General features: G+C 30.1%; 1 protein-coding gene across 2 annotated transcripts in view; it reads left to right on the forward strand.

The window, feature by feature from the left end:
* Positions 1 to 27,705, forward strand: part of LOC127281289 (uncharacterized) — a 65,387-nt gene that overhangs the window by 25,210 nt on the left and 12,472 nt on the right. For both annotated transcript variants that reach the window (XM_051304933.1, XM_051304934.1), the window contains exons 2-3: positions 21,753 to 21,931; positions 22,532 to 23,036. In XM_051304933.1, coding sequence (XP_051160890.1) covers positions 21,753 to 21,931; positions 22,532 to 23,036 — 684 coding nt within the window. The remainder of the gene's footprint in view (positions 1 to 21,752; positions 21,932 to 22,531; positions 23,037 to 27,705) is intronic.

Consider the following 27,705-nt stretch of genomic DNA (forward strand, 5'->3'; position numbering starts at 1 on the left):
TTTATACATGTATATACTTAAATTCAGTGTATTTTCTTATTTTAAGAATAAATATATAATGAATTTAAGTATATGAAATATTCTTAAATAGACGCCAAGAATATATTTTTAATTTCAGTTTACATGTTTTTCTGGTGTATTATAACTTAAGATTATGAAATCATTTTTTGGCAAATGTATATATACTTATAAAAAGAGAGGGGGGAAGAATGAACAAAAAAAAAACAGGTGCACTAAATCGTTGATAGGTCTTGTTTGGAAAAGTGTTTCGAAGAGACTCTCGGAACTTAACGACCTAATCTTTTAAAAACAAGGGAGATTATTCCGCCTCGTTCCGCTCGCTGAGGGGTCCAGAAGGGTTCCCTTTAATTTTCCCGCCGTCCAATTATCCCGGTGCAGTTGCTGCTCCGTTTTGTGATATAGTGAAACACCGACCGATCGAATATTTGAACGACCTCTCTTATATATATATGTACATATACATATACACCGCGCCGCGTATATGTATATAGTTCTCTCTCCCTTTTAATCTAAGTCCTACTGACAAATCAGGTACCGCAAAACGTTTGCTTATTGAAAATACTTTTTATAACTTTCTCTCTCTCCACACACACAGGAGGCATCTAATCTATAACCAATTTTTGTCTATTTTGTTTATATTTTGTTCTATTAACTGCACTTACCGTCGACGGTATTTATTGTTAATAACACTTACCGTTTATTGAGATTCATTAAGTGAAGTTACCGTCGACGGTAAGTGTCGTTATTAATACTTATCGTTAATTAGTTTGGGGAAATACACTTACCGTCGACGGTATTTGTTGTTACTAGCACTTACCGTTAATTAGTTTCATGAAATACACTTACCGTCGACGGGAATTAAAAATTAACTACACTTGCCGTTAATTGTGTTCAATTAACTAAAATTACCGTCGACGGTATTTTTCGGTACCAGCACTTACCGTTAATTAGTTTCATAAAATACACTTACCGTCGACTGTCATTAAAGTTACCAACACTTACCATTAATTGAGACCAATGGAAGTATTACTGTTTACTATATTTATAGTAACTAGCACTTACCGTTAATTAGTTTCAATTACCGTCAACGGTAATTAAAGTTACCAACACTTACCGTTAATTTAGTTCCATTAACTAAACTTAACGTCGATGGTATTTATATAGTTACTAGCACTTACCGTTAATTAGTTTCATTATCTGCACTTACCGTCGATACTAATAACGATTGGCGGTATTTATTGTTACCATTAACACTTACCGTTGATTATTCTAATTTGTCAACAGCTATTGTGAATATTAGTCACAAGTGAATATATTTAATGTCGCTATTGTCACTTACCGTCGACGGTAAGTGCTAATACTTAATTTTTTAGTAGTTTTACTACTACTTAATAACAGTAGTAACTGAAAGTGAACGGTAAGTGAACTGTAGAGGATAAATGTTGGTAACACAAATACTATTAACAGTAGTTTGTGTTACCAACACTTACCGTTTACGATTCACTTACCGTTCACTTTTAGTTATACTTTGATGGATATTTATATATAAATTCTTCCAATGCTCTCAATTTTTATCGTTTCTTCTTTTTACCTATATTTTTTAATTCTTTTGCTTATTTTTTCGTCGTTTTTTTTACATCCTTGAAAAAATCGATTCTGACGATTTACTATTATTATTATTATTATTATTATTACACATAAATGTAAGTAAATCTTATTCTTTCTCGAGAATTCCTTTGGCCAATTATAAAAAAAAAAATATCATAGAATCGACAAGGGAAAAATAATTTTTTTCCCCCTCTCTAGTTTTTTTCTTTTCTTCCCTTTTTTTTTTTTTTGAAAAGCATCAATTCGACTGATCCCAGGAAAGGATGACACTTGTGACAAAACGGCCTTAAGTGCCAAATTGAGGCCAATTTCAATGCACTATATTATAATATGTATATATACATTTTTTGAGAAAAAAAAAAAAAAAAAAAAAAATTTAAAAGACCCAACTTCTATTTTACTTTTGATCCTCTTATAAGGCATTTATTCCGTTTCATTTGATTTGCGATTTGGTCTACACATATACACGCACTCTGTGTGTGGCGTGCACTAAGCGGACTAAACAAGATAGATTTGTTTGAGAGCTGTTATATAGTGATGGAAAGAAGGAACGAAGGAGGGGGGAAAGGGGGTCTTTTTCTCTGGACCATTCCATCGTGTTATTTCGCTTCAGGTTTATTATTATCCGCTTTTGTGTCGCGCATCACAAACCCCCGATGGGAATGGCTTAATTTATTTGCCAAAATGCAACGGGATGATCATTTCGTTGAGATATATATATATATAGCAATGACTGGTCCAATTGACGACCCCCAGGACTAATTTTTCAACAATGCTTTTGCTGACCCCATAAGATGTCGATAAAAAAAACACATACACACACATACGTACGTACATGTGTGTATATATATGTTAGGTCGAACAATGTCAATAACAAAAATCGCGTTACATTGTTCGAAAAATCGATAAGGGTCGTTTCTCTGATTAGTTTGACCATTTTTGGACAGACGTTCAATTCAATTGTATTATTGTGTATGAGAGTTGAGATAATTATCTGAAAAATGACTCACAATTTCCCTTGAATATATATAGTATATAGAATTTTTTATATATACATATGTTTATTTATTACATCATGCCGAAAATTGTTTTTTGTCTTTTTTTTTAAATGTAAAAAAAAAATTTGGGACAATATATATATATATAATGCAATAGAATATATTGTGAAATATAGTTTTATCATTTTATTTAAACAGTCACTGTGTAAGCGCAATATAAGCCAAGTCACTTTAGTATTATTTTCTTTTTTCTTATTTTATAAATTGATGAAAACCATAATAAAGTTATTTTTTTTACTTACATAAATATTGTATACGAAGGAATTTTTAAAAAAAAATTATGATTAGTGATAATTTTACCTCAATATGAAAATATAGTTAGTTTTTAATTATAGGTAAAATCAAAAATAGATTTTTTTAGTTTCACCAACTCTATAAAGTTAATCAACGATTTTAAATCAAATTTAACCGCACGGAGAGAAATGGAAAAACGAATAAAGTATAACTTTTACTATATATATTTTAAAAATAAATCCGGAACTGTCTTCAGTTTCTGTGCATTTCTGTCAATTTTTATTTCAGAAATAGTAAAATTTACTATTTACGGAATAATGTTTACTATTTTAGTAGTAAATTTTACTATTTCTGGAGTAAAAATTGACAGAAATGCGCAGAAACTGCGGACAGTTTCGGTTTTTCTTTTAAAGTATATATATATATATTAGTAAAAGTTACTTATTCTCTCTAAATCTGAATTAGTAGTTTTCTACTAATGAAAGAGTGCGAATTCGTTTACCAATTGAATTAGTAACAGTTTTGACTCTTTTTTTAGTAGAAAACTACTAATTTATGGAGTAAATCGTATTTTTTACTATTTTAAATTAGTAACCCGATTTACTCCATGAATTAGTACACGGAGAAAAAGAAAAAGTAATTTTTACTACTTTCAGAGTAAAACTGGACCAACTCGAAGTTTCTGCTCATCTCTGGCAATTTTTACTCCAAAAATAGTAAAATTTATTATTTCTGTAGTAAATTTTACTGTTTCCGTAGTAAGTTTTACTATTTCTAGAGTAAATTTTACTATTTTTGGAGTAAAAATTGCCAGAGATGCGCAGAAACTTCGAGTTGGTCCAGTTTTACTCTGAAAGTAGTAAAAGTTATACTTTATAAAAGAAAAATTTTTTCTCCGTGTAGTTTTCTACTAGCAATTAGTAGTTTTCTACTAAAAAAGAGTCAAAACTGTTAATAATTCAATTGGTAAACGAATCCGCACTCTTTCATTAGTAGAAAACTATTCAGATTTAGAGAGTTCGTTTTTCCATTTTTCTCCGTGCGCTCATGATTGGTCTGTTTAGGAATTTATATAATCGCTGTTATAACTTTTAGCCGAAGTTGGTAACACTGTCCTTTAAACATCAACGATTTGTATAAATATTTGATTTTATAATCTTTAAAAATCAAAAACATAACCTAGTTTTTTAGATCTTAGGTACTTTTGTTACGGAGCATAAATACTTTTGGGAAAAGTGTATATATACATATGTATTATAAATAAATAAGAGGAAAAAAAATTTGCAATAATGCCTACTGGGAAATATGAGCCTGATTCGTTTTCGTGACAAGGTTGCTGAAGCTATTAATTAGAATGACCTCCCAAGTTGTCTGTGTAAATGAGACTTGACTTGTGTGCGTATACTATATAGTTACGAAGCCATCGCTCTAATTAGTGGTTTTGTGATGATAATCCGTGAAAGAACACGCGATTAGCGTGCGACTAAGGCACCTTTAACAAAAATTGAAAAATGACAGTTTTTGGCAACCGCACCCTCTCTCTCCGAAAAATTTGAGTTCATATACCTGTTTCATTTAAGCAGAAGTCACGATCCACGCACGCTGACCTGATGTTATATATATATATACACCTTCTTAAGAAAGGAGCCTATTTAGGAGTACAAGACACACAGAGTATATATATATATATATATACGATTTTTTTTTATGTAATGACCGTCAATTACGTTCCCATCCTTCAAGAAGAAGGGTCCCCCTCTTGTGTTAAATGATTTTACCTGTCCCCCTAGTCGCTTTTTCTAACGCTTCTCAGGATTAGGAACAATTTGACCCGCATCACAGAGAGGTCCATAAATCCCATTTATATATATATATATATACTACTTCCAATTATCCATATAATCAATTACTTTTTTTCCCCTAACCCTTTTTCTATATATCTATTATTCAATTCAATTTCTATAACTATATTATACACTGCAAAAAAGAAGTATAACACAAAAAAGTATCAACTTGATACCAAAAATATTATATTCATATAAAAATTTATATTCGATATCAATTTGATACTATTAAATTAGAGTGGATTTAAGAAATTTTTGGTAGGCATTTTGAAGTGTAACAAAATATCTTCAAAATAACTATACCAAAGCATATCTTAAATTAAGATACTTCTTTTTGCAGTACAATATATAATTTATTCTTTTTTTCTGACTTCTTCTTTTTGTAATAAATAATAATTGACATTTGAGAATTTTTTCCAAGAAAAAAAAATATTCAAAAAAAAAGGAGAAGCGGTATTCGGACACCTAAAAAGGGACATTGTATAAAAATAAGTTTTCAAGATATAAAATTGCATTTAAAAAGGGATCAATTTTGGAATTTCTATTGTCAATATAGAATGTATATATATATATATATTAGAGGAAAGGGCTCTCTATTTTGAACGAATGATGGTTGGGAATATAATATTCGGATGCATTCTATATACATATACTTTTGAATTTTAGAAATACATACATATAATATTAGGGAGGCTTTTTCGAGGGTTGGTGTGTGTTATATACCACACCGAGTCCAATGAACTTTTGGTTCTGCGGTGTGTATTCATAAAAAAAAAAAAAAGAAAAAAAAAAATGATCGAAAAGTTACAGGAGTACCTCGAGACACCGGTCAGGGCACGTTTTAAGCAAAAAACCATAATCGTGCAAGGAAGAACCATCTGCGGCTTCCTATGCCGATGCAAACCATGTGCTTTGCCTGCCATCGATACTCATATCGCGAGCCCATTATTTCTGCGTGCATTCTTTTTCTTCTTCTTCTTCTTCTTCCTTTTTTTTCCTCCCTTCTCATTCTTCTTGCCTATTTAATGCACACGCTGATACACAATGATGCGCGCATTCGATACCCATCAGGTTTGACACGCGCGCCATTATCTGTCACCGTTTGGTCGCTTTTTCTTTCCCCCCCGGTTGTTGAAAATTTGACACTTTTGTAACTGTAGCTTGTTATAATAAATACGTGTGTATATATATATGCGCGGTACTGCTATAGCTTTTATAGGGTTAAAATGTGTATTTTAATGGAAAATGATGTAACAGGTGTAGGTTTAAAATTAATAGTACTTTTGTTTACAATCGAACACAGAAAATTAAAATCCAATTTTGCTTATTTTAATACCAAAATGGATTAAAATAAGCAAAATTGGATTAAAATAATAGACGTAGCAGCTTATTTTAATGCCTTTTAATTTTCTGTGAAGGTACTGTATTTACTGTAAATGCCACTTACTGTAAACGTCGCTTACAGTAAGTGCTACTTACAGTAAATACCGTCTACAGTAAAGTGCTTTTAACAGTATAAGTATCGTATGTATTTACTGTAAAATGATACTTACTGACACTTACCGTTAAAAACATTTACAGAAATGCACGGTACTTACTAGTAAGGCACTTACTGTTAAAGACACTTTACTGCAGACGATACTTTCTGGCACTTACCGTTAAAGACACTTATAGCATATACGGTACTTACTGTTAATGCTACTTTACTGTAGACGGTATTGCAGACGGTAAATGGTACTTATTAGCACTTACTTTTAATGCCACTTTACTGTAGATGGTAAGTGGTACTCAATGGCACTTACTGTTAGACACTTACCGTATACGGTACTTACTAGTAAGGCACTTACTGTTAAAGACACTTTACTGTAGACGGTATTTACTGAAAATAACACTTACTGGAAACGTCACTTACAGTATACGGTATTAACTATATAGAAAGCCACTTACTGTAAGCGGCAAATACTGTTTAAGGCACTTACAGAATACGGTACTTACTAGTAAGGCACTTACTGTTAAAAACACTTTACTGTAGATATGGTACTTACTGTCTACGGTATACTTATTTTTACGAACACCTTACTGTATACTGTACTTACTCACAGAAAATTAAAAGGCATTAAAATAAGCTGCAACGCTTATTATTTTAATCTAATTTTTCTTATTTTAATCCATTTTGGTATTAAAATAAGCAAAATTGAATTAAAATAATAAGCGTTGCAGCTTATTTTAATATACCTTATAATTTTCTGTGCTAGTAAGGCACTTACTGTTTAAGAAAATTCTACTATACAGACGGTATATACTTTAGATTGCATTTACTATGTAAATATTATTAGTAATTACTGTATAGGTATTATTAGTAAAGTATTTTTATTGTTAAAGGTATTTATTCTCTTATTGTAGAAAGTACTTATATACTAGTACGGTATAAATATTCATGTATTCGTATATATTATTTTCATGATTTTGTGTTCCACGTCACGTGACACACTTGGTGATTTTATGCAACCTGCTTTCGCGAAAAAAGACTCCTTTTTTGACAACATGTGGTGAATGCTTCATCTTATAATCCAAAAATAAGGGAAAATTACAGTCAGTTATATATATATATATAAGTAATTCAATGTCCTTGCATCTTTTTTTCAAAATTTTTTATAAAACAGAAAATATATTTATATATTAGTATATAATTTTAATGTGTTATTTGTTCATATTTGTTTTTTCAATGCAATCAGTTTCGAAAATTTGGAAACATTTTTCTATTTTTTTTTGAAAAATATTGAATACAATACTATATGTTGTAAACACTTCTCTCTGTCTCTCTCTTTTTTATGTGATCTCGCGCTTATCTATTTTTTATAAGAGATTATCTTTTCTCGTTATACTTTCCAGGGCGACAAGCACCTTTCTGTGTCACACACAGGTGCCATTTATCCGACACTCTGATAAGGCATATACCTTATCAGGGCGCATTTCTCAAAGCGCACGGATTTTGAAACAAAGCATATAGCTATATAGTTTGTCGTATAGTAGATTTATTTTCCACATTGATAATAATATTTATTATCGTCGTAAAATCGTAGTTTAATGCCACTTTTGTTATAGTTAATCGAGAAAAGAAATTTTTTATGTTATAAATTATATAATATAATTTATAATAATAAATAATATAATTATAATAATAATAATAACAATATATTAATAAAAGAAATATATAATATAATATTAATTATTATTATTATATATGTTAATTATAATAATATTATATTACAATAATTTATATATAATGTAGGAATTTCTATTTAGGAAGAATAAATTTTTTTCTCAATGTATATATATACAGTGTGTATATATGCGTGTATCTGGTTTTTTTCCAGTGGAACACAATATGAATTGTATTAAACGCTTTTTAAATTCCAAATTCGTTATAAAACGTTTTAACATGAAACAAGAATTGAATTTCTATATCGATGAAATGTTTTCTCGACGCGTCGTCGTGACTAAAAATGAGGAATATAACGCATCTTTAGAGACCTACTTTGTTGGAAAAAGAAGTCGCGACTCTCGCTTCATACTGATCATTCGACGCATGACGTGTGTGTGTGTGTTTGAATCTATATATGTAAGAAAATACATTGCGATTTTAAGTATTTCGATGGCCTACTTTCTCATGAGAAAAATTCATTTTAATAGTATGATGATTATCGTGTGCTCTTCTTCTCAGGTACTCATGATATATTATTATAATTACTTCTTATTATTAGTATTATTATTATTATTATCTATCTTACATAATTTTGTCACAGCGTGCGTCTCTCTTTTATTCCTTATTACAATAATAATATTGTAATTTTTTTTCCTCTTCCGGCTTTTTTTTTATTTAATGTTTATTTTTTAAATTTCACAATTTATCATTGTTATATATATTATTATAATAAAATGATAATAACTGATTATTTTTTAATTTGTTACTAATTGATTTAGAATTATTTTATTAACGGTTATTTTGAAAAATATATTACAAATAAATGAAAATAAAAAATTTTATTATAGGAGTGATTGATAAAATTTTTATATTTTCTTCAAATTCTTTACCAATAAGTATTCAAGAAATTTATAATCATTTTCATATAATGTATATAGTACAAAAACATTTTTAATTTTGAGGTTATGTTCCTGGTATATATATTGAACCTCTTTTTTTAAAAAAAATAAATATAATGCCAATTGAGAAGTTGGTTGAATCGGTTTATATATATACATCTTGAAAAGAATATTTTCATAATTTGTTGGGACAATGCTCATATGTGCGGAATCGTGTGCGAACACATATGCCTCATCGTTGGAAGACGAGAGGAATGAGGATCGGCACATGTGCCACGTGCGCGTATTCAGTGACTCGCAGCTGCCATACGTGTACATCGTAAACGAATTTTCGGCTCTATTACCTGCCTTCATAGTATTCTTCACCGTCTCAATTCAATATACTTTTTTCTTCTCCCCTCCTCCACATTTTATTCTTTCTCTCTTTCTCTCTCTCTCTATCTTCTCACTCACTCTCTTTTATATAATATATTAACCGTAAAAACCAAATCAGATATAGTATACCGAAAAAATTCCATTACTGAAATTTTTAATGCTTTATAATTGTAGAAAACAAACAGTTAAAACGAAAATGTTACTAATATTATACCATTAATGGCACTTACCGTTGACTTATTTTTACAGAGGAATGTAATTTTTTTTGAAATACTGTATAGTAGGTTACTTAGAAGGACTTTTTTCGACAGAATAAGTTACTAACAAAGGGTTGTTAACGAAAAAAAGCACTTACCGTCCACGGTAGTTACTGATAGAGATTGCTTACTGTTAATTAGCACTTACCGTCAATGGTAATTGGAAATATAGGCGCACTTAATCGATGTCACTTACTGTAAAAAGTAGTTAAATTTTTAAAGCACTTACCGTTGATTTTAATTAAAATCAATTACACTTACTGTAAACTTTAGTTAAGACTGATGGCACTTACGGTTGTTTATAATTAAAATCGATGGTACTTACTGTTAACAGTAGTCAATTTTAATAGCACTTACCGTCAACGGTAAATACTATCGAATTTAACTTTCATTGACGGTAAGTGCAATAAACATTTATAGACGTTAAGAGTAAGTGCAATAGAAAGTATATCGTCAACAGTAAGTGCTATGGATATTAACCACGATAAACGGTAATTTTAATTGATAGCACTTACCGTTGACGGTAGTTAGTATCGATGGCACTTACTGTTTTTGGGTATTTAGTATCAATTTTCGGTAGTTTTTTTATCTTTGATATTAAGTACCGAAAACAGTAAGTGCCATCGATAATAACTACCGTCAACGGTAAGTGCTATCAATATTATAACTACCGTTAACGGTAAGTGTCATCAATTTTAATTATTATCAACGTTAGGTGCTATATCAAAATTGATTACTGTTAACAGTAAGTCCTGCATCGATTTCTACTATTACAAACGGTAATATATATTTATAATTAATTTAAAGAGTAGATATTTAAAAAAAAAATTATATTCCTTTTTTTTACAAAACTTGATCCGCGTGTCATATGTGTGACATGATCTCTCTCTCTCTCTCTCTCTCTCTCTCTCTCTCTCTCTCTCTCTCTCTGTACAGTATATGTCTAATTGCCAAGTGTCGTGTTATATATGCGCGTATGTACCCTATACGTCTTCACTTGTTTCTCACCTGAATAAGAGTCACGTTCCGCTCTCATGCTCTCGAAAAACAAACAAGTCCGCACCCTTCTTTTCCCCCATTATTGTGGACACCCCGTTGCTTATCCGTTCATTAATTCACCCCTGCCCTAATTTGAATAATTGAAACTCCTCTTTTTCTCTCTCTCTCTCTCTCACCCTAGTCTTTCTTGCTTTTTCTCTTTCTCTCTCTCTCTTTTTTCAGATTGGATTCGAGAAGTGATTTTCTCTCACCTAATCACAGTCGAAGTCTTTTAAATCTCTCTATCTTTATCTCTCTTTCACTATGTCTTTTGAATTTATATATATTCGAGAGTGGGATAAATAAATCGTTCGCAGCATGAAAATTTAAGGATAAGGAAAATTTTTTAAGCGCCTCTATATATATTAGAAGAAAAGGTCAAACCTCCCCGCAGGGAAATTATATGTATAGGTTTAATCGCAAAGGATTGAATTTCGATGAATTGTAAATGAGATGACGATAGAAATCGTCGTCTCGTTATTCTCATAAAAAATACATAATACATGCATTAAGATGTATATATAATGGTGTTATTATGAAATACATATGCAGCCTATATATATATATATATAAAATTGATGTGGGTGTGTGTGTATATATACATGTATTTGGTCTCTTTTGGGGTTTAATATCTCTCGTGCTAAATGGAGCCCTCCAGTAGTACATATATATATATAGGAGACTCTCTGAATGCTTGCACTCCCAAGAAGACGTGCGGCGGCATCGCACATGTCGTATGTGTATATGTGTGTATATACATATATATTCATCGTTTGCAGCTGCCGAAAATGCACTATAGTCAAACCATTATATTATACCTGTTTTTCGCTTGGGTTTAACTTTGCACGCCCCACAATATAACCCCCACCCCCCCTTCCTCCATCATCAGCACACGTTTCTCAAAAATCCGTGAAGAATTTTACACACCTTATTATATTATTATTGAATGCGAGTCATTTTCAAAAAATTTATATATTAATATTGAAAATTTTAAAGAAAAGTATTCCCCAATTTTCATATGGTATTTGTGGAATTTTTTCCCCTTTTTTTATAATCAGAGGTAAAAATTTAGGCACTTACTTTCAAAGACGCACTTACTTTATACGGTACTGTTACTGCTAAGGGCACTTACTGTAAACGGTAATTACGGTTAAAGATATTTTAAATGGCAGTTACTGTAGACGGTATTTACTGTAAATGGCACTTACTGTTAATAGCACTTTACAGTAGACGGTATTTACTGTAAACAGCACTTATTGTAAACGTCACTTACAGTATACGGTACTTACTAGTAAGGCACTTACTGTTAATGTCACATTACTGTAGGCGGTATTTGCAGTATGTAAAATAATACTTACTGGCACTTATTGTTAAAGACATTTACAGAAATACACGGTACTTACAAGTAAGACACTTACTGTTAAAGGCAGTTTACTGTAGACGGTATTTACTGTAAATGGCACTTACTGTAAACGTCACTTACAGTATACGGTACTAACTAGAAAATCACTTACTGTAAGTGACACTTACTGTTACAGATACTTATTACAGTATATGATACTGATAAAGCACTTACTTTTAATGGCACTTTACTGTAGCCGGTACTTATTGGCACTTACCGTTAAAGACATTTACAGTATACGGTACTTACCATTAATACCACTTTATTATAGGCAGTATTTACTGTAAGTGATGCATACTGACACTTACTGTTAAAGGCACTTACTGTTAATTACATTTTACTGTAAGTCGTACTTACTGGCACTTATTGTTAAATACACTTATAGTATACCATATTTACTATAGTAATGCACTTAATCTTAATGACACTTTACTGCTAACTGTATTTACTGTAGACGGTACTTACTGTTAAGGGGACGTACTGTAAATATGGTATCAAATCTGAATAAGTGAAATTTCACTTAGAATGTTTCAAAAGTCTTCCACGTAGAAAAATAAGTTTATATAAAAAATAAAATTTCACTTATTTTTAAGTGTTTACTTATTTTTCTACGTGATAGACCTTTGAAACATTCTAAGTAAAATTTCACTAATTCAGATTTAGAGAGTATTATTATTTTTAAGTTCACCTTAGTCTTGATCGTTAAACGCACTTATAATAATGTACAATTTTATTTTTATATTATAATAACAAAACCTTAAATTTAAAAACATTTATATTAAATAAATATTAAAAATTGATTTATCAATTTTTCGTCTACAAATTGAAGAGTTAATACATAAACGCCTATAGTGATGTTGATTTTTGAAATAGACATATACACACTTCATAAAAAAAAACCGTCGAAGAGGCACGCACTCTTAGATATATATATTAACAAAAGTTAATCCCCATCACTGCGCGTGTATAGTAAAAAAAAGTGCAACCCTTTTTGTATATGGGTTTATATACGCAACGAGACATGAAGAGAACCAGTGTTTCCAACCAGAGGATAAAGTTCATTGTCAATGAATGATGAGTTGAGTGCGCTCAGCTTGTGATCTCGGTCGCACACGACCATGGCACGTGTCCCTTGTTGAGAGAGAGAGAGAGAGAGAGAGAGAGAGAAAAAAAAAAAAGAAGCCGCTTCGACGTGAATTTTTTTTCCATCAGGGAGAATGTAAAGCATATATATATATATATGTATATCTATATGTATATATTGCCGCAGTTTACAGCTGCGCCTCATCCAAACACGGAAATTCATATGTACTTAATAACTCAAAAATCTGTGTTATTCTGTGTTTAAAAAAAAAAAAAAAAAAAAAAAATTGGTAGGCTCTTCACGAAAAAGGACTCTTGTCTCTCTGAAAACACAGCCTGTGCTCCTCCCCCTTTTTTTCATCTAAATGATTGTCAACGCTTTCAAGTGGTCGAGAGAGATCCACGTGTCCTACTGTCAAAAAAAAAAAAAAAGAAAAAAAAATATCCTCGAAAAACTCTTAGCGCACGACCACCAGCTGAAACTAGATCGACTTTACATCCGCACAAGTCCGGATGCTGAATTTTTAAGAAGAGAGAAATAAGGAGGGGCTGAAAACTGGTCGTGCGCCAGGAAGTTTCGTTGATGTGTGCAGGGTTGCCAAGTCGCGAAGAAATTAAAAAGAGAGATGAGAGAGAGAAAGAGAGAAAGAGAGAATAAAAAGAAAACACTAAACATGTTCCAAGTGGCGAGACAGAGAGTTAACTTAACGTTGCCTGGCCTTTTCTTTTCTCAATGAAAACACTTGGCCCGAATAATCTTTTTTGCGCAAGGAGTTTTTATGAGTTGTTGCGCGCGCGATAATGGACGTCAAAGGAAAATGTCATATATACATATATACCTCAAACATTACAAAGATAGTTAACACTCGACATAAATGACGCTATGAATCATACAAAAATGCATATATATATATATATTTTTATCAAGTGTGAGTGCCGTGTTTAATTTCTTTTTACTTTGAAACGAATATTTAAAGTTTAAATTTTATTATCTATAACTTGTTATTAATCTTGAATTTTTTGTGTTTTAAATATTTACATAATGTTTAAATTTAAATGATAAAAATTGACAAAATACTATCGCAAATAACTAAGTTGGTTAAAAGTTAAAATCGATGTAAAAAGTAGTTAAATTTTTAAAGCACTTACCGTTGATTTTAATTAAAATCAATTACAATTACTGTAAACGGTAGTTAAGACTGATGGCACTTACGGTTGGTTATAATTATAATCGATGGCACTTACTGTTAACGGTAGTCAATTTCAATGGCAGTTACCGTTGACGGTAGTTATTATCAATGACACTTACTGTTTTCGGTAGTTTTTATCGTTGATATTAAGTGCCGAAAATAGTAAGTGCCATCGATAATAACTACCGTCAACGGTAAATGCTATCGAATTTAACTGTCATTGACGGTAAGTGCAATAAACATTTATAGACGTTAAGAGTAAGTGCAATAGAAAGTATATCGTCGACAGTAAGTGTTATAGATATAAACCACGATCAACGGTAATTATAATTGATAGCACTTACCGTTGACGGTAGTTATTATCGATGTCACTTACTGTTTTCGGTACTTAATATCAATTTTCGGTAGTTTTTATCATTGATATTAAGTGCGGAAAATAGTAAGTGCCATCGATAATAACTACCGTCAACGGTAAGTGCTATTCATATTAACTGTCATTAACGGTAAGTGCAATCAAAATTGACTACCGTTAACAGTAAGTGCAATGTAGAGTATATACCGTCAACATGAAGTGTCATCTATACTAACTACCGTAAACGGTAAGTGCTATGGATATTAACCACCTTTAAGGGTAATTAATATCGATGGCACTTACTGTTAACGGTAGTTTATATATAAATAGCACTTACTGTTAACTGTAGTCAATTTTAATAGCACTTACCGTTAAAAGTAGTTATAATTTTGGTAAAGCACTTACCGTTAAAAATAGTTATAATTTTGGTATAGCACTTACCGTTGAGTAATTAAAATTAATAAGACTTACTGTTAATTTATTAATGTTATATTTATTCTGTGTATTATATTACACATCAAATTTTATAAACTCAACAGTAAATCGAATTTGAACATTGAATATTGTCCCCCTCTATTTTAAATATGTTTTTAAACATGCTATTTTAGGTTTTGACTGTTGATGTTCACTGAAACATTGATCACCCTCAAGGGTCGTCCTTTTTGTGCAGATGGTCCTTGGGGATGAAATTTAAACACTTAAAGATGACAAATCACTTCATCAAACTGTCACATTATTTTTTTTTCATTTATCACCACTACTTCATGTTTTTTTTTTCATTTTCTATAAGCGATTACCACTAATTATGCTAATTTTTTTATCATTACAAATGATTAATAGAAATTTTGTTAAAAAAACAGTTTTATATGAAAATAATATACTTTGTAATTGTATATTATATTTATTTATTTATTAATAATTAATTATATTAACAAATCCAAATCAGTCAATAATTTAATGATTTCACTTTTCACAATTTCACTTGCGTGATTTCCTTAATAAGAATCTAATTTAGTTAATAAAAATCATTCATATATTACTGATTTTTAAAAAAAATATAAGATAATGTTAAAATCAAACTATCTTCACGGAGAGTATATTATTAATGTATTATTTAATATATTTTTTAATTTTATTAAAATTTTAATTACATTTAAAAAATATATATACAGTTAATTTATATTGAGTCGCATCCTTTTCTGGTCAGAATGAAAGGAGGCTTTAGTGAGATAGGGGGAGGGGAGGGTGTGTGTTTTTTTTTTCGTCTCGTTTAACTGGAAGAAAAGTATATGAAAGCTATATACACTATTTCTTTTCTTAGCATTAATGTGTATAGATGTATATATATATATATATATATATATACAACAACTCGGTCGGTTCTTCCCATAAAATTGAATCAGCGCCGCGTTACTTTCTCAAGCAAAAGAGATATAGCCTTCGAGAGATCACGCTTTTCCTACTTAGCATTGGTTAGTTACGGAATGGAAGTTCCTCGTTCGCGGATCGGATTATATGCTGCTTTATCACCGGACACCGCGAGAGAACGTTAAATGATGTAAGATTCTAAAAAAAGATTCTTCTTCTTCTACTACTACTACTACGAAAAATGAAAAAGAGAGGAAAAAAAGAACGCATTCTTCTGAGTATAAACAATCACTAGAGCACTCAGAAGAGGTGGATTTAAAAAAAAAAATCGAATATAGTTTTGAATTTAAAAAATTTATAATTTTTTTTTTCTAATGCTGTTGTAGCTACCGTTGATTTTTAACCGTCGTATATTGTATATAAATGTCACTTTATCCTTTTCTATACCGTTGGCTTCAATTATCGTTGGATTTAAATACCGTCGGTTTAAGTTACCGTTGGTTTCAATTACCATCGGTTTTAACAACCGTTAGTTTCAATTATCGTTGGTTTTAACTACTCCGTTAGTTTCAATTACCGTCGGTTTTAACAACCGTTAGTTTCAATTATCGTTGGTTTTAACTATCGTCAATTTCAATTACCGTTGGCTTTATAAATACCGTTAATTTTAACTACAATCGAATTTAAGTATCGCGTATATTTCCATTACCGTTCGTTTCAACTATATACCGTTGATTTTAAATGCCATCGGATGTAAGTACCGTCGTTTTACCGTTTTCTAAATACTGACAAATGTATAATTACCGTCGGTTTTAATTACCATTGGTTTGAAATGCCGTCTATTTTAATTACCGTTGATTTTAACTAACATTAATAAAAATCGCCAATAGTAAAACTCGACGGTAGTCGAAACTAACGGTAATTGAAATAGACGGTATTTCAAACCAATGGTAATTGAAACCGATGATAATTTGGCAGTAATTAGAAAACGGTACTTACATCCGATGGCATTTAAAATCAATGGTATAGTTGAAACGAACGGTAATTGAAATAGACGATAGTTAAAACCGACGGTAATTAAAACTAATGGTAGTTAAAACCGACAATAATTAAAACTAACGGTAGTTAATGCCGAAGGAAATTGAAATTGACGGTATTTAAATTCAACGATAACTATATAATATATATGGAATTGACGCGATAATTGCGAAGCGAACGGTTCTGTTTTCATAAAATATATATATGTAACTAAAAAAAGAAAAGCAGGAACTGACACGGAAATCCTCTTCAACTAATAAGTTTAACTGAAGAAATTAGAAAATTATTATACTCTTCTCTCTTGGTTCTTATATAGAAATATATATCTTTCAGAGGCCAAAGATCTTTGGCGTGAACGCATTATTATGCTCATACGTTTAAACACGGAAGTCACACTAAAATTCTCCGAGAGAGCAATTGTGAAATAACCTAAATTCTAGACGATTTATAATTTCGAGTTAAAAATGATTTTAATTTGAGAAATGAAGCTGATATACAACCGGATTATCGCTATGAGGGAAATGGCCAATTATTAAGGATGAGAATAGATGTGGGATGAATCGCGCACTGGAGCATAATATATTATATACATCATATAAATACCGTCATATATATAAGCGTGTGTCTTAAATTTTTGTGTCACCTACTTTTTGGAAAATAGATTTTGACTCATTTTTTTTAATTCGTTTTTTTTTTGTAGTTTTTTTTTATTTTTATTTTTGTTTACCCTCTGGCACCTCAAAATGCAATTTTCTCGCGCGACAGTTTCATATATACAGAGTGCCAATGCACTCATGCGGCTCGCGGCGCGTTATTATTTCTGTACTTTGATGTTTATTTTGTATAAATACTCTCATCATCCATATACCTAAGCTTGAAAGAAAGTTAATAATCCGTGAAATAATTTTTCAAAAAATTAAATAGAAACGTAAAATATCGTAAACTAATTTAAAATTATCAAATAGATCGCAGAAAATTAAAAGGCATTAAAATAAGCTGCAACGCTTATTATTTTAATCCAATTTTGCTGATTTTAATACATTTTGGTATTAAAATAAGCAAAATTGGATTAAAATAATAAGCGTTGCAGCTTATTTTAATGCCTTTTATAATTTTCTGTGATACCAAAAATATCAAATAAAAATTTGTATCAATTTGATATTTTTGGTATGTATTTGATACTTTTAAAATAGTGTATGCGTAAAGAAGATGTTTTAAATACTTCTTTTGGCATAGTATTAATAATTTTATATACAAGTTCTGAATAATACTCATATCCGTTCGATTAATTTGTTTTTGTTAATATCCATTAATATTATTAGCCGCACTTATAGCGGATATCCTTCCTGAATGCATATATATATATGCAACAAACAAGATTATTTTGAATTGAATATCTTATATGCATTCTTGTCTCGAGGTCGTATCAGGCAGTATCTCGCGTCTCTCCTATGAGATATATGACCTTTTGTTATCGAAGGTGGAGAATATGAAGTAAAACATAAATATATAACGCATATGCTGTTCACTAGCCGTGTCTAAATTGCTCTTAAGCCAACATACGTCATATACAAGAGTGAACAGTCACACGTCCCATAATAATAATCGGTATATATATATACGCAGGCACTACTCCCTTACTCGGGTAAACACTATATTACTTACAGACGTTCCACAACATATGCACATACATACATTTATATATATAAATGCTATGTATATGTATGTATAGTGACATACAGTATTATGTTTTCTCCGCAACAGAGGTCAGAAAACGATGTGTCATATATATATATATATGCAACAAACCATTTGTCAAGGTATTATACACACTATTTGTATATACCTTGTATATTATACATATATATAGGTATAGAGTAAATTGTATATTATACACTTCACATAAACTTTTCTTCAATAAAAGCATGTCTATGATTTGCTTAAGACATACTCTTCACACTTTCCTCATATATATACTTTAACGAAAGTGTCGACATGTGGAGCATGATCTCTATATATGTGTATATTCATATATATATAATCGATGTTCTAAATCTGTATATATATTAGCGCGACATTCGCCGTATGTCTCCGTGGTAACTGTGCGGGGTTATATTACAATGATAATCATCAAACAAGTGCATTGCCTTGCATTATTCATTCTTGAATCATTCATCATTTCATTGAATTCCTATATATATATACTTACTTCAGTGTATGTGAATGTGTATCAATTTCATTATCACTGCAAAAACTATCTATCTTAAAATTTCAAAAAAAAGACTGTTTTTAAAACATATTTTAAAACACTAAATGTATTTTAAAAAATGTGTTTTTTTTTGCGCTCGCCTTTTTTACACTTCAATCATTTTTTCCCTCTATTATAATTTAATATTTATTATAAAATATATATTATAAAAATATAACAATTATAGGTATTAATTTCTTAGCAAATTCTAAACAAAAAAGTCCTTCGGTATTTTTTAATTCGTTGCGTATTTTCCGTGTTATTGCAATTTTAAGTCAAGTGCCGAAGTTCGGCTATCAAAGAGTGGGGGAAATCTTTCTAGGAAATTGCCGCCGATTTAGAAAACTTAAAAGTGTTATAACTTGGAAAATATTGAATCAATTAAAAAATGGCAAAGAACTTTTTTGTTCAGAATGTCATGATGAATCGAATACTACCCTTTGTATATTAATATAATATATTAATATAATATATATAATATATTAATGTAATATATTAATATATATTTTTATATTATTTTTTTTGCAGTTATATCCTTTTCCGTTATTATAGCTCCAATATAGAAGTACATAATAATCAATTGTTATATACTAAAAATAATTTCAAATAATTATAACATTGAGAGCAACATATCGATATTATGAATCAAATAGCGCGAGATATTCAATTTTTTTTCTTCTTTCAACACTCTATGTATAGAGAATTTCTAAACATTCGAAAGAATTGCATACTTGTGGTCAATAATTTGCCATGTCATTATTATTATACATATGACAAACGCACACGGCTATCTCGAAGCCGGATGCAGATATACACTATTATACATTATTGGCCGCGATATCGATTTTTTTTTCTTCATTCACCTTCGATCAGCAATATATATATATATATATACAATATACCACATATATTTAAAAATCAATGCAGTAAATATATTTTTCTATAAAAAACAAAAAAAAAAAATTGACCAATTTTTGAAAAGAAACCAATCTAAAATCACTTTCCGCTTCGGTATTCAACGACCTACATATTATCATTTTCTAGATTGGAATAAAAGCGAATGAAATAGTATTAAAAGGAGGGGGGGGGGGATGGAAAAGGAACTTGTAAAAAAAGGGGAGCATAAGAGGAAGAAGAAGAAGAAGAAGAAGAAAAAGTATAGAAGAAGAGGAAAAGGGGGAGGGGAACATCTGGTACACGAAATGAATGTATACTCAAACGCAGGTCGCAACACGTTTCTCTCAATATATTATATGCTTATATTCTCTTGACGAGAGTAACGGGTCGGAATCTTAAATGGATATGTTTTTTATGTGAAAATCATGATTCAATAGCGACCTTGCCCCTGTAATTGCTCTTCAATATGTATATATATAGTGGTATATTGTATATATTATAACCTCGCAATCGTTCAATGAAATCAATATTGCGTCATTTATATTGAGCAACATTGTTATTATTATTTTTATTCATATTATTATTATTATTATTATTGATATCGGTTCATTAAACATTTCCAATGACTGTATATAGTAATAATTGATTATTACTTCCATTGAACCGATAATAACGGAAAAGGATATAACTGCAAAAAAAATAATATAGAAAAAAAAACATAAAAATATATATTAATATACAAAGAGTGGTATTCGATTCATCATGATGTTCTGAACAAAAAAGTCCTTTAGCATTTTTTAATTGATTGAATATTTTCCAAGTTATAACACTTTTAAGTTTGCTAAATCGGCGGCAATTTCCTATAGAAAGATTTCCCCCACTCCTTGACAGCCGAACTTCGGCACTTGACTTAAAATTGCAATAACACGGAAAATACGCAACGAATTAAAAAATCAAAGGACTTTTTTGTTTAGAATTTAATATGAAATCAATATATCTAATTGTTATATTTTTTTATAATTTGTATTTTATACATATTAAATGATAATGGAGGGAAAAAATGATTGAAGTGTAAAGTGAAAAGGTAAATTTAGAAGTTGATGATGTAAAAGAGGTATTATATGTATGTTTGAAATTGATCAGGAGGAAAAAGAAGAAGGTGCGCGGGTGTCTGGTGTGGCCCTTTTTCTTGAAGTAATTTTCGGTATACCCTATAAAATGAGGCATGAGTAATATTGTTAATGATACCCGGGGCGGAAGAGAAGACGATCCCACCTGCCTTTAACAGTATCTTTCTCTTTCTGTCTTTCTCTCTCTCTCACACATACTCACTTTTACTCTCTCTTTCTCTCTTTTTACAAGAGCGTGGGCCACCCCGGGGATCATGATGAAACCATCGTAACATCGGATCGGATGGAATCGTCCCTTCGATGATCATCGGGGTGGCGAAATTAAAGAGGCTCTTTTAGCCTCATCGTGTGCCAGAAGAGAGGGCATTTTATATATATATAGTAAGTCATCAGCCAGACGAGAGTGAGAGAGAGAGAAAGATGGTATTCAGGGGTTAGATCGTTGAGGCGCCTCGCAAGATAGAACACACTGTAAACGCTCGTGCGGTCGGATATTTGGTTACAGGGAGGCGGCGGCACGTGCGTCGGAGTTGTGGGCCAGGTGCAGCTGACGGACGACCGGCGGCGGCGACAGAAGCTGCAGCGGTAGCAGCATCACGAGAAACTAAGGAAGCTGCTGGTGAGCTTCATTCGGAAACGAACAACATTTCGGGCCTCATTCCACGCTGCACTGATATTGACGAGGTAAGTTTTTTTTTTTTCGCTTTCAATTATCACAAAAAAAATGTTAACATAACCTCAAAATTTTATCACTAAAATAAAGGCCTAAGCAAAATGAAATCTCTAATCATAAATCTTTTACACGAGAGAGAAAAGGATAGAAATATCTTTTGTCCTTTTCTCTCTCATGTAAAAGCTTAAGATTTACGATTAACGATTCTGCGTTGCCCCATATAATATAAAATTTATCTGGAGCTAAGGTTTGGAAAATTTCTGCTTTTTAACAAATTCGTTTTCGTTATAGAAAGCAAAATTTTTAAAAAAAGAGGGAAAAATATTTATGCGCAATGGTTTTGTGCGACTTTTACACATGCGCAATAGCGTAGGGCAACATTCACGCATGTGCAGTAGCACTCTGTGGTATCTACACATGCGCAAAAGCGTTGGGCAATACTTACGCATGCGCAGTAGAACGCTATGGTATTTACACATGCGCAGTAGTACCCTACGCTATAAAAAACATGCGCAGTGGCACTTTATGATATCTACACATGCGCAGTAATACTGTACTGTATTTTCATGCGCAATATTGTATAAAAAAAAACAAATGAACATAATTTTCAGGTGGATATTAATATAAGAAGTGTGGAGTTTGGGCTCTGGGAGCAGAGGAGACTTGAGGAGAGTCGACAAAGGATTACGGCTGACAATGATGACAACGACGACACGTGTCATCGGGAAAATGGAGAATCCTACCTCTACCATCATCATCCTGCCCAGGAACGACACCTCCACCATCATCATCATCATTATCATCAGCACCACCATCATTTCCCTCATACGTCACATCAAAGGCAATTGGACGATAAGAGAAGGAGTAGAATATCGAGGACAACCACTATTACGACAAGTGATGAAACTTGTAGGAGTAATAGTCATTTTAGTAGTGAATTGTCGACGAGACAAAATTCTGAATCACGGCTGCCCACCCTCAATTCGGAGGATGAAATTATTTCCCCAAGTCCAAATGTCAACGTCCCTTCCGTTACTGCCATGACGAGAGGATACAGGTTTCCGCCGTATCTCGCCACACTGCTCATCCTTTCTTACACGTTCTTCGGTATGGCAGGTCAGTATACGAAAAAAAAATTTATGTTTTAATTATTATATTTGATTCTTTTTTTTTTTTGAATTGTCTCCACTCTAGCGCTGCACTCTTAATTTGAATCAGTGAAATTTCACTGGTGAAATTAAGCTAGAAGTCGGTTACTTAATCATTTAGTGAAATTATCACTGAAAATAAGTCATATATATCACTGATTTCCAGTGAAAATTTCACTAAATGAATCAGAAAATCTGTTTTATCCATTACCGATAATACAGATTGACTGATTCATTTAATAAAAAAATATTAATTTACTTAATGTACTTAAGTATGTAAAAATTATAATAATAATTATTATAATATTAATAATTTTATTATATTTATATCATTATTGTTATTATTTTTTTTATAAAATATATAATCCATTATTATTATTATCATTTGAATATTTATTAATTAATTATGTAATATATTATTTATTTTTGTTATTATAATTAAATTGTTATTTATTAATTATCTATGATATATACATATATATTTTTTTAAAACTTTAGCAAAAAAAAAATGTACAAAAAAAATTCCATTCATTTTTTTTGAAATATATAGATGTAATACATTCATAGATATTTAATAATAATTTATTGAAAATAATGATAATAATAATAGATTATGAATATTTTATTTACAAAATAATTATAATAATGATATAAATATAATAAAATTATTATTATTATTATTATTATTATATACTTAAGTATATTAATGAAATTAGTATTTTTTTTATTAGGAAGCAATAAAATTAACAAAAAAAATTCAATAGTGAAAATATTTTTATATTGCTTTATTAAAGTTTTCTTATTATTAAGCATTTTATATAAGCGCGCTTTTTTCGACCTATAAGAGAGTTGTTGTAACGCAAGCGCAGTAGCGTTTAGGTAGGGTCATTGGCAACTCTGATTAAGAGTGTGCTAAAAGTAGTTCAAATAGTTACCACCAGGTTTCCAAATTGGCGATTTTTGACGATAACGGTTTAGAGTTAACCTCACTAATCATTTCAATATAGTAAAATAAAAAACTTTTTGCTTTTTGTAAATTTTGCAAGCTGGAAAATCAGAAGGCAACATAACCTAAAAATTGTTTTTTTTGTAAATTTTGCACTTACTGTATGTGCTAAAACAACTTTTAGGTTATGTTGCCTTCTGATTTTCCAGCTTGCAAAATTCTATTTGTGTTTTAGTTTTTTAGTTAAAATAAATATTTAATAACAAAAATAGTGAAAAATAAATACTAAAGAATAAATATTAAAAAATAAATAATAAAATTAAATAATATTAATTAAGAATAATAATAATAATAAATATGGATTAAATTCGAGATTTCGGGCTTTTTTCCAGATATAATTTTTTTTCTCACTCGCAGTCTTTTTTTTTTGCTTTTAAAATTCTGGTGGTCCTTATATATATATACCTTTTTCTCTCTTTCTCTTTTCTTTTTTTTTATCCCTATTTTTTTGCCCACCCCTGGTGTGCCAATAATGGGATAAGTACCGTTCGGCCATTAGTCGTTAAACAACTTAATCGATTACTCTCGGGACGATAGTAGTGCGGAAAAACCAATAAATATATATAGAAACTTGCTCAGGTTACGAAGTTGGAATTGGATTTTTAAATTGAAAAGAAAACGGGCGCGCGACGAGGGGTGACTTTGAGATATATTATATATATAAATATACCATGTATTATATAGAAAATGGACTATTTAGTGTTGATTTAGGATTTTTCGTTTTTAAAAACGATGAGAATGAGAGGGATATAACCAAATGCTTAATGGAGTGTTTTCCCAAGTTTTATTGATATAGGATTTTTATGAAGGTATCATAATATATATATTATTTATCAATCGTTTATCAAGTACCTTCAAATTATTTTGTATATATACATTTGTATTAAAAAATGATTTAAAGGTACTTGATTTTGATTTTTCTTATACGATTTTATTAATATATCTATTAGATTATATTTAAAAAAAAAAGTTTAAAAAAAATGGAAATAATTATAGATTTGAAATTAATTGAAAATAATGAAATATTTAAAATGGAAAAAAATATTATTAAGGAGGTTAAACCATAATTAATATAACCTCAAACTAAAAAGTACACGGTGAAAAATTGAAAAACGAATAAAGTAATACTTTTACTACTTTATTAAAAGTAAAATCGGAACTTGTCCGCAGGTTTTGCGCATTTATGGTAATTTTTACTTCAGAAATAGTAAAATTTACTCTGAATCTAGTAAAATTTACTCCTGAAATAATAAAAATTATTCTAGAAATGGTAAATTTTTCTATTTCTGAAGTAAAAATTTCCAGAAACTATGCGGACAGTATTGGTTTTACTTTTAAAGTATATATAGTATAAGTTATACTTTATTCGTTTTTCTTTTTTTCTCCGTGTAGTTCTTAACATAATAGAACTAAAAATAATAATATCAAAAAAATAAATTTCAACTAACTTTTAATTAGTATTAGTATTCACAAAAAATTAAAAGGCATTAAAATAATCTGCAACGCTTATTATTTTAATCCAATTTTGCTTATTTTAATCCATTTTGGTATTAAAATAAGCAAAATTGGATTATTTTTTATTTTATTATTATTTATTTATTTTATTTTTATTACATATTTATTTATTTTTTTATTTTAATGCCTTTTTATTTTCTGTGTTATCAATATCATAAAAGTATTAAAAATACAAGTAAAATAAAATAAATAATAATAATAATAATGTAGATTTTTAACGTGGCTTCTACAGTGACCACAATGGGGCCCTGGTTATAATTCTAAACTCGATGGGAGTGCCTATATGCTTTTTTTCCTTGGGCCTTGTTTGTGTTTGACTATATATATATATATATTCAAATGTTTGCAGTTTTGTAAATGAATAAGTGTGGGCGCACGTTTGTGATTTTCGTATCGTTATAGGGACTTAGCGCGCAAAGAATTTGAGAGGAGAAGAGTATATGAGGCAAGGGGGGGGGATATGTGGGGACTTATTGGGCCGGTTGTGTGGCGCGTGTGCGTGGCTGTATTTGCAGAGTTAGAAAAAGAATGAGGAGGGGGGGGAGTGTGGGCCCAATCATATAGTTAGGCGGCGGTGGTGGTTTTCTTACACTACGCTATATACACACACTCATATATATATATATATATATATGTGAGGCCCCTTGTTGTATGTGCAGTGAAGGAACTGCTGCAACGCATCTGCCCGTGACGGGGCCCCCGCTATCTGTCACCTGTTGAAATTTAACAATCTGCCGTCCCAAAGTTATACAAGATGCATACATATATATATATATTTATATTGGTATATGTACACACGTGTACTATTGTATTATTATTATTTATAGTTAGGCACATACCGAAAAGAGAGGAAAAAAAAAGAAGGACCATCAATGCGCCGACGACAAGCGGGGGAGGGGGACGAAAATATTCTCTTCACGTATATATTATATACACTTTCACGTTTAATTCAGAACTTCCTTCCGTATTTCCGAGTAAATATATATATATATAAGTATCCGAGTATATACCATACCGTCGCGAAATGCCACTCGAATAAATCTTGAATGGTGACAGCGGTGGGATTTGGAATTTTTTTTTTTTCAAATTCATTTTAAATTATTGTTCTATTATTTTTTTTCTTTTAAATTTTTGTCCTATTATTCTTTTTCTTTTAAATTTTTGTCCTATTATTATTATTATTATTATTTTTTAAATATGTATACAAAGTTTAAAAATTTAATTATAAATAAATATTTGGTAAATTCTCTTATTGAAAATTTTTCATTTTAACAAAATATAAGAAGCGCTTTGAAAAAAGGAATATATAGGTGAAGCCAAAATTTATAGGTTATGTTTATGATAAGTTTTATATGATTAAATTTTTTTTTTTTCCTTTTTATTTACGTAAAATCAAATTTTTTTGTTTATATTGAATATTTTTTTTTTTTTATGTAATGAAGTCTTTGACATCAATTATTTTTATATTGAGAGTTTGATTCTCTTTTTTGTGTATATTTTTACTTCGAACTATATCATAAACATAACCTATAATTTTTTTATTCTTAGACCCCTTTCTTTGGAGCGCGACGCATATGTACATTTTTTCAAGTTAATTATTATTATTATTATTTTTATTATTTTGCATATTATAAAAAATTAGCTTTTTTTATTTCAAATTTTTTTTCTAATTTTATTGTTTAATGCAGCTACGTATCATAAAAATGCAAATAATTGCAATGCAAAAATATTTTAAAGACAATATTTTTATAAATACAAATAATAATACGAAAAAAATTAAAATAATAATAATAATAATAATAATTTTAAATATGGAAAAAAAGGGAAAAAGCGAATTGGAAATCAACTGGGAAAATTAGATCAACAACACTTGTCTAATATTTATATAATAAAAAAAAAAAAAAAAAAAATTGAAATTTAGAAAGCTCGCGAAGTAGGATATGTCAGTTGACGAGAAGTTAGCACTCGACTTCTCTTCTCTCTCTCTATAAGTACATTACACAATTAGCGACAATATCTTTTATTTTTTAACGAGCGCGTTCTCTCGCGCGAACTGAACAACTAAATAAAGCGGTCATTTATATTTCGCAAGAATTTTACAATTACAAAATATCGT

The sequence above is a fragment of the Leptopilina boulardi genome, unplaced genomic scaffold, assembly GCF_019393585.1.
Source record: "Leptopilina boulardi isolate dan_hultmark-lab unplaced genomic scaffold, ZJU_Lbou_2.1 LbouV2_266, whole genome shotgun sequence".
In the NCBI taxonomy this organism is placed as follows: domain Eukaryota; kingdom Metazoa; phylum Arthropoda; class Insecta; order Hymenoptera; family Figitidae; genus Leptopilina; species Leptopilina boulardi.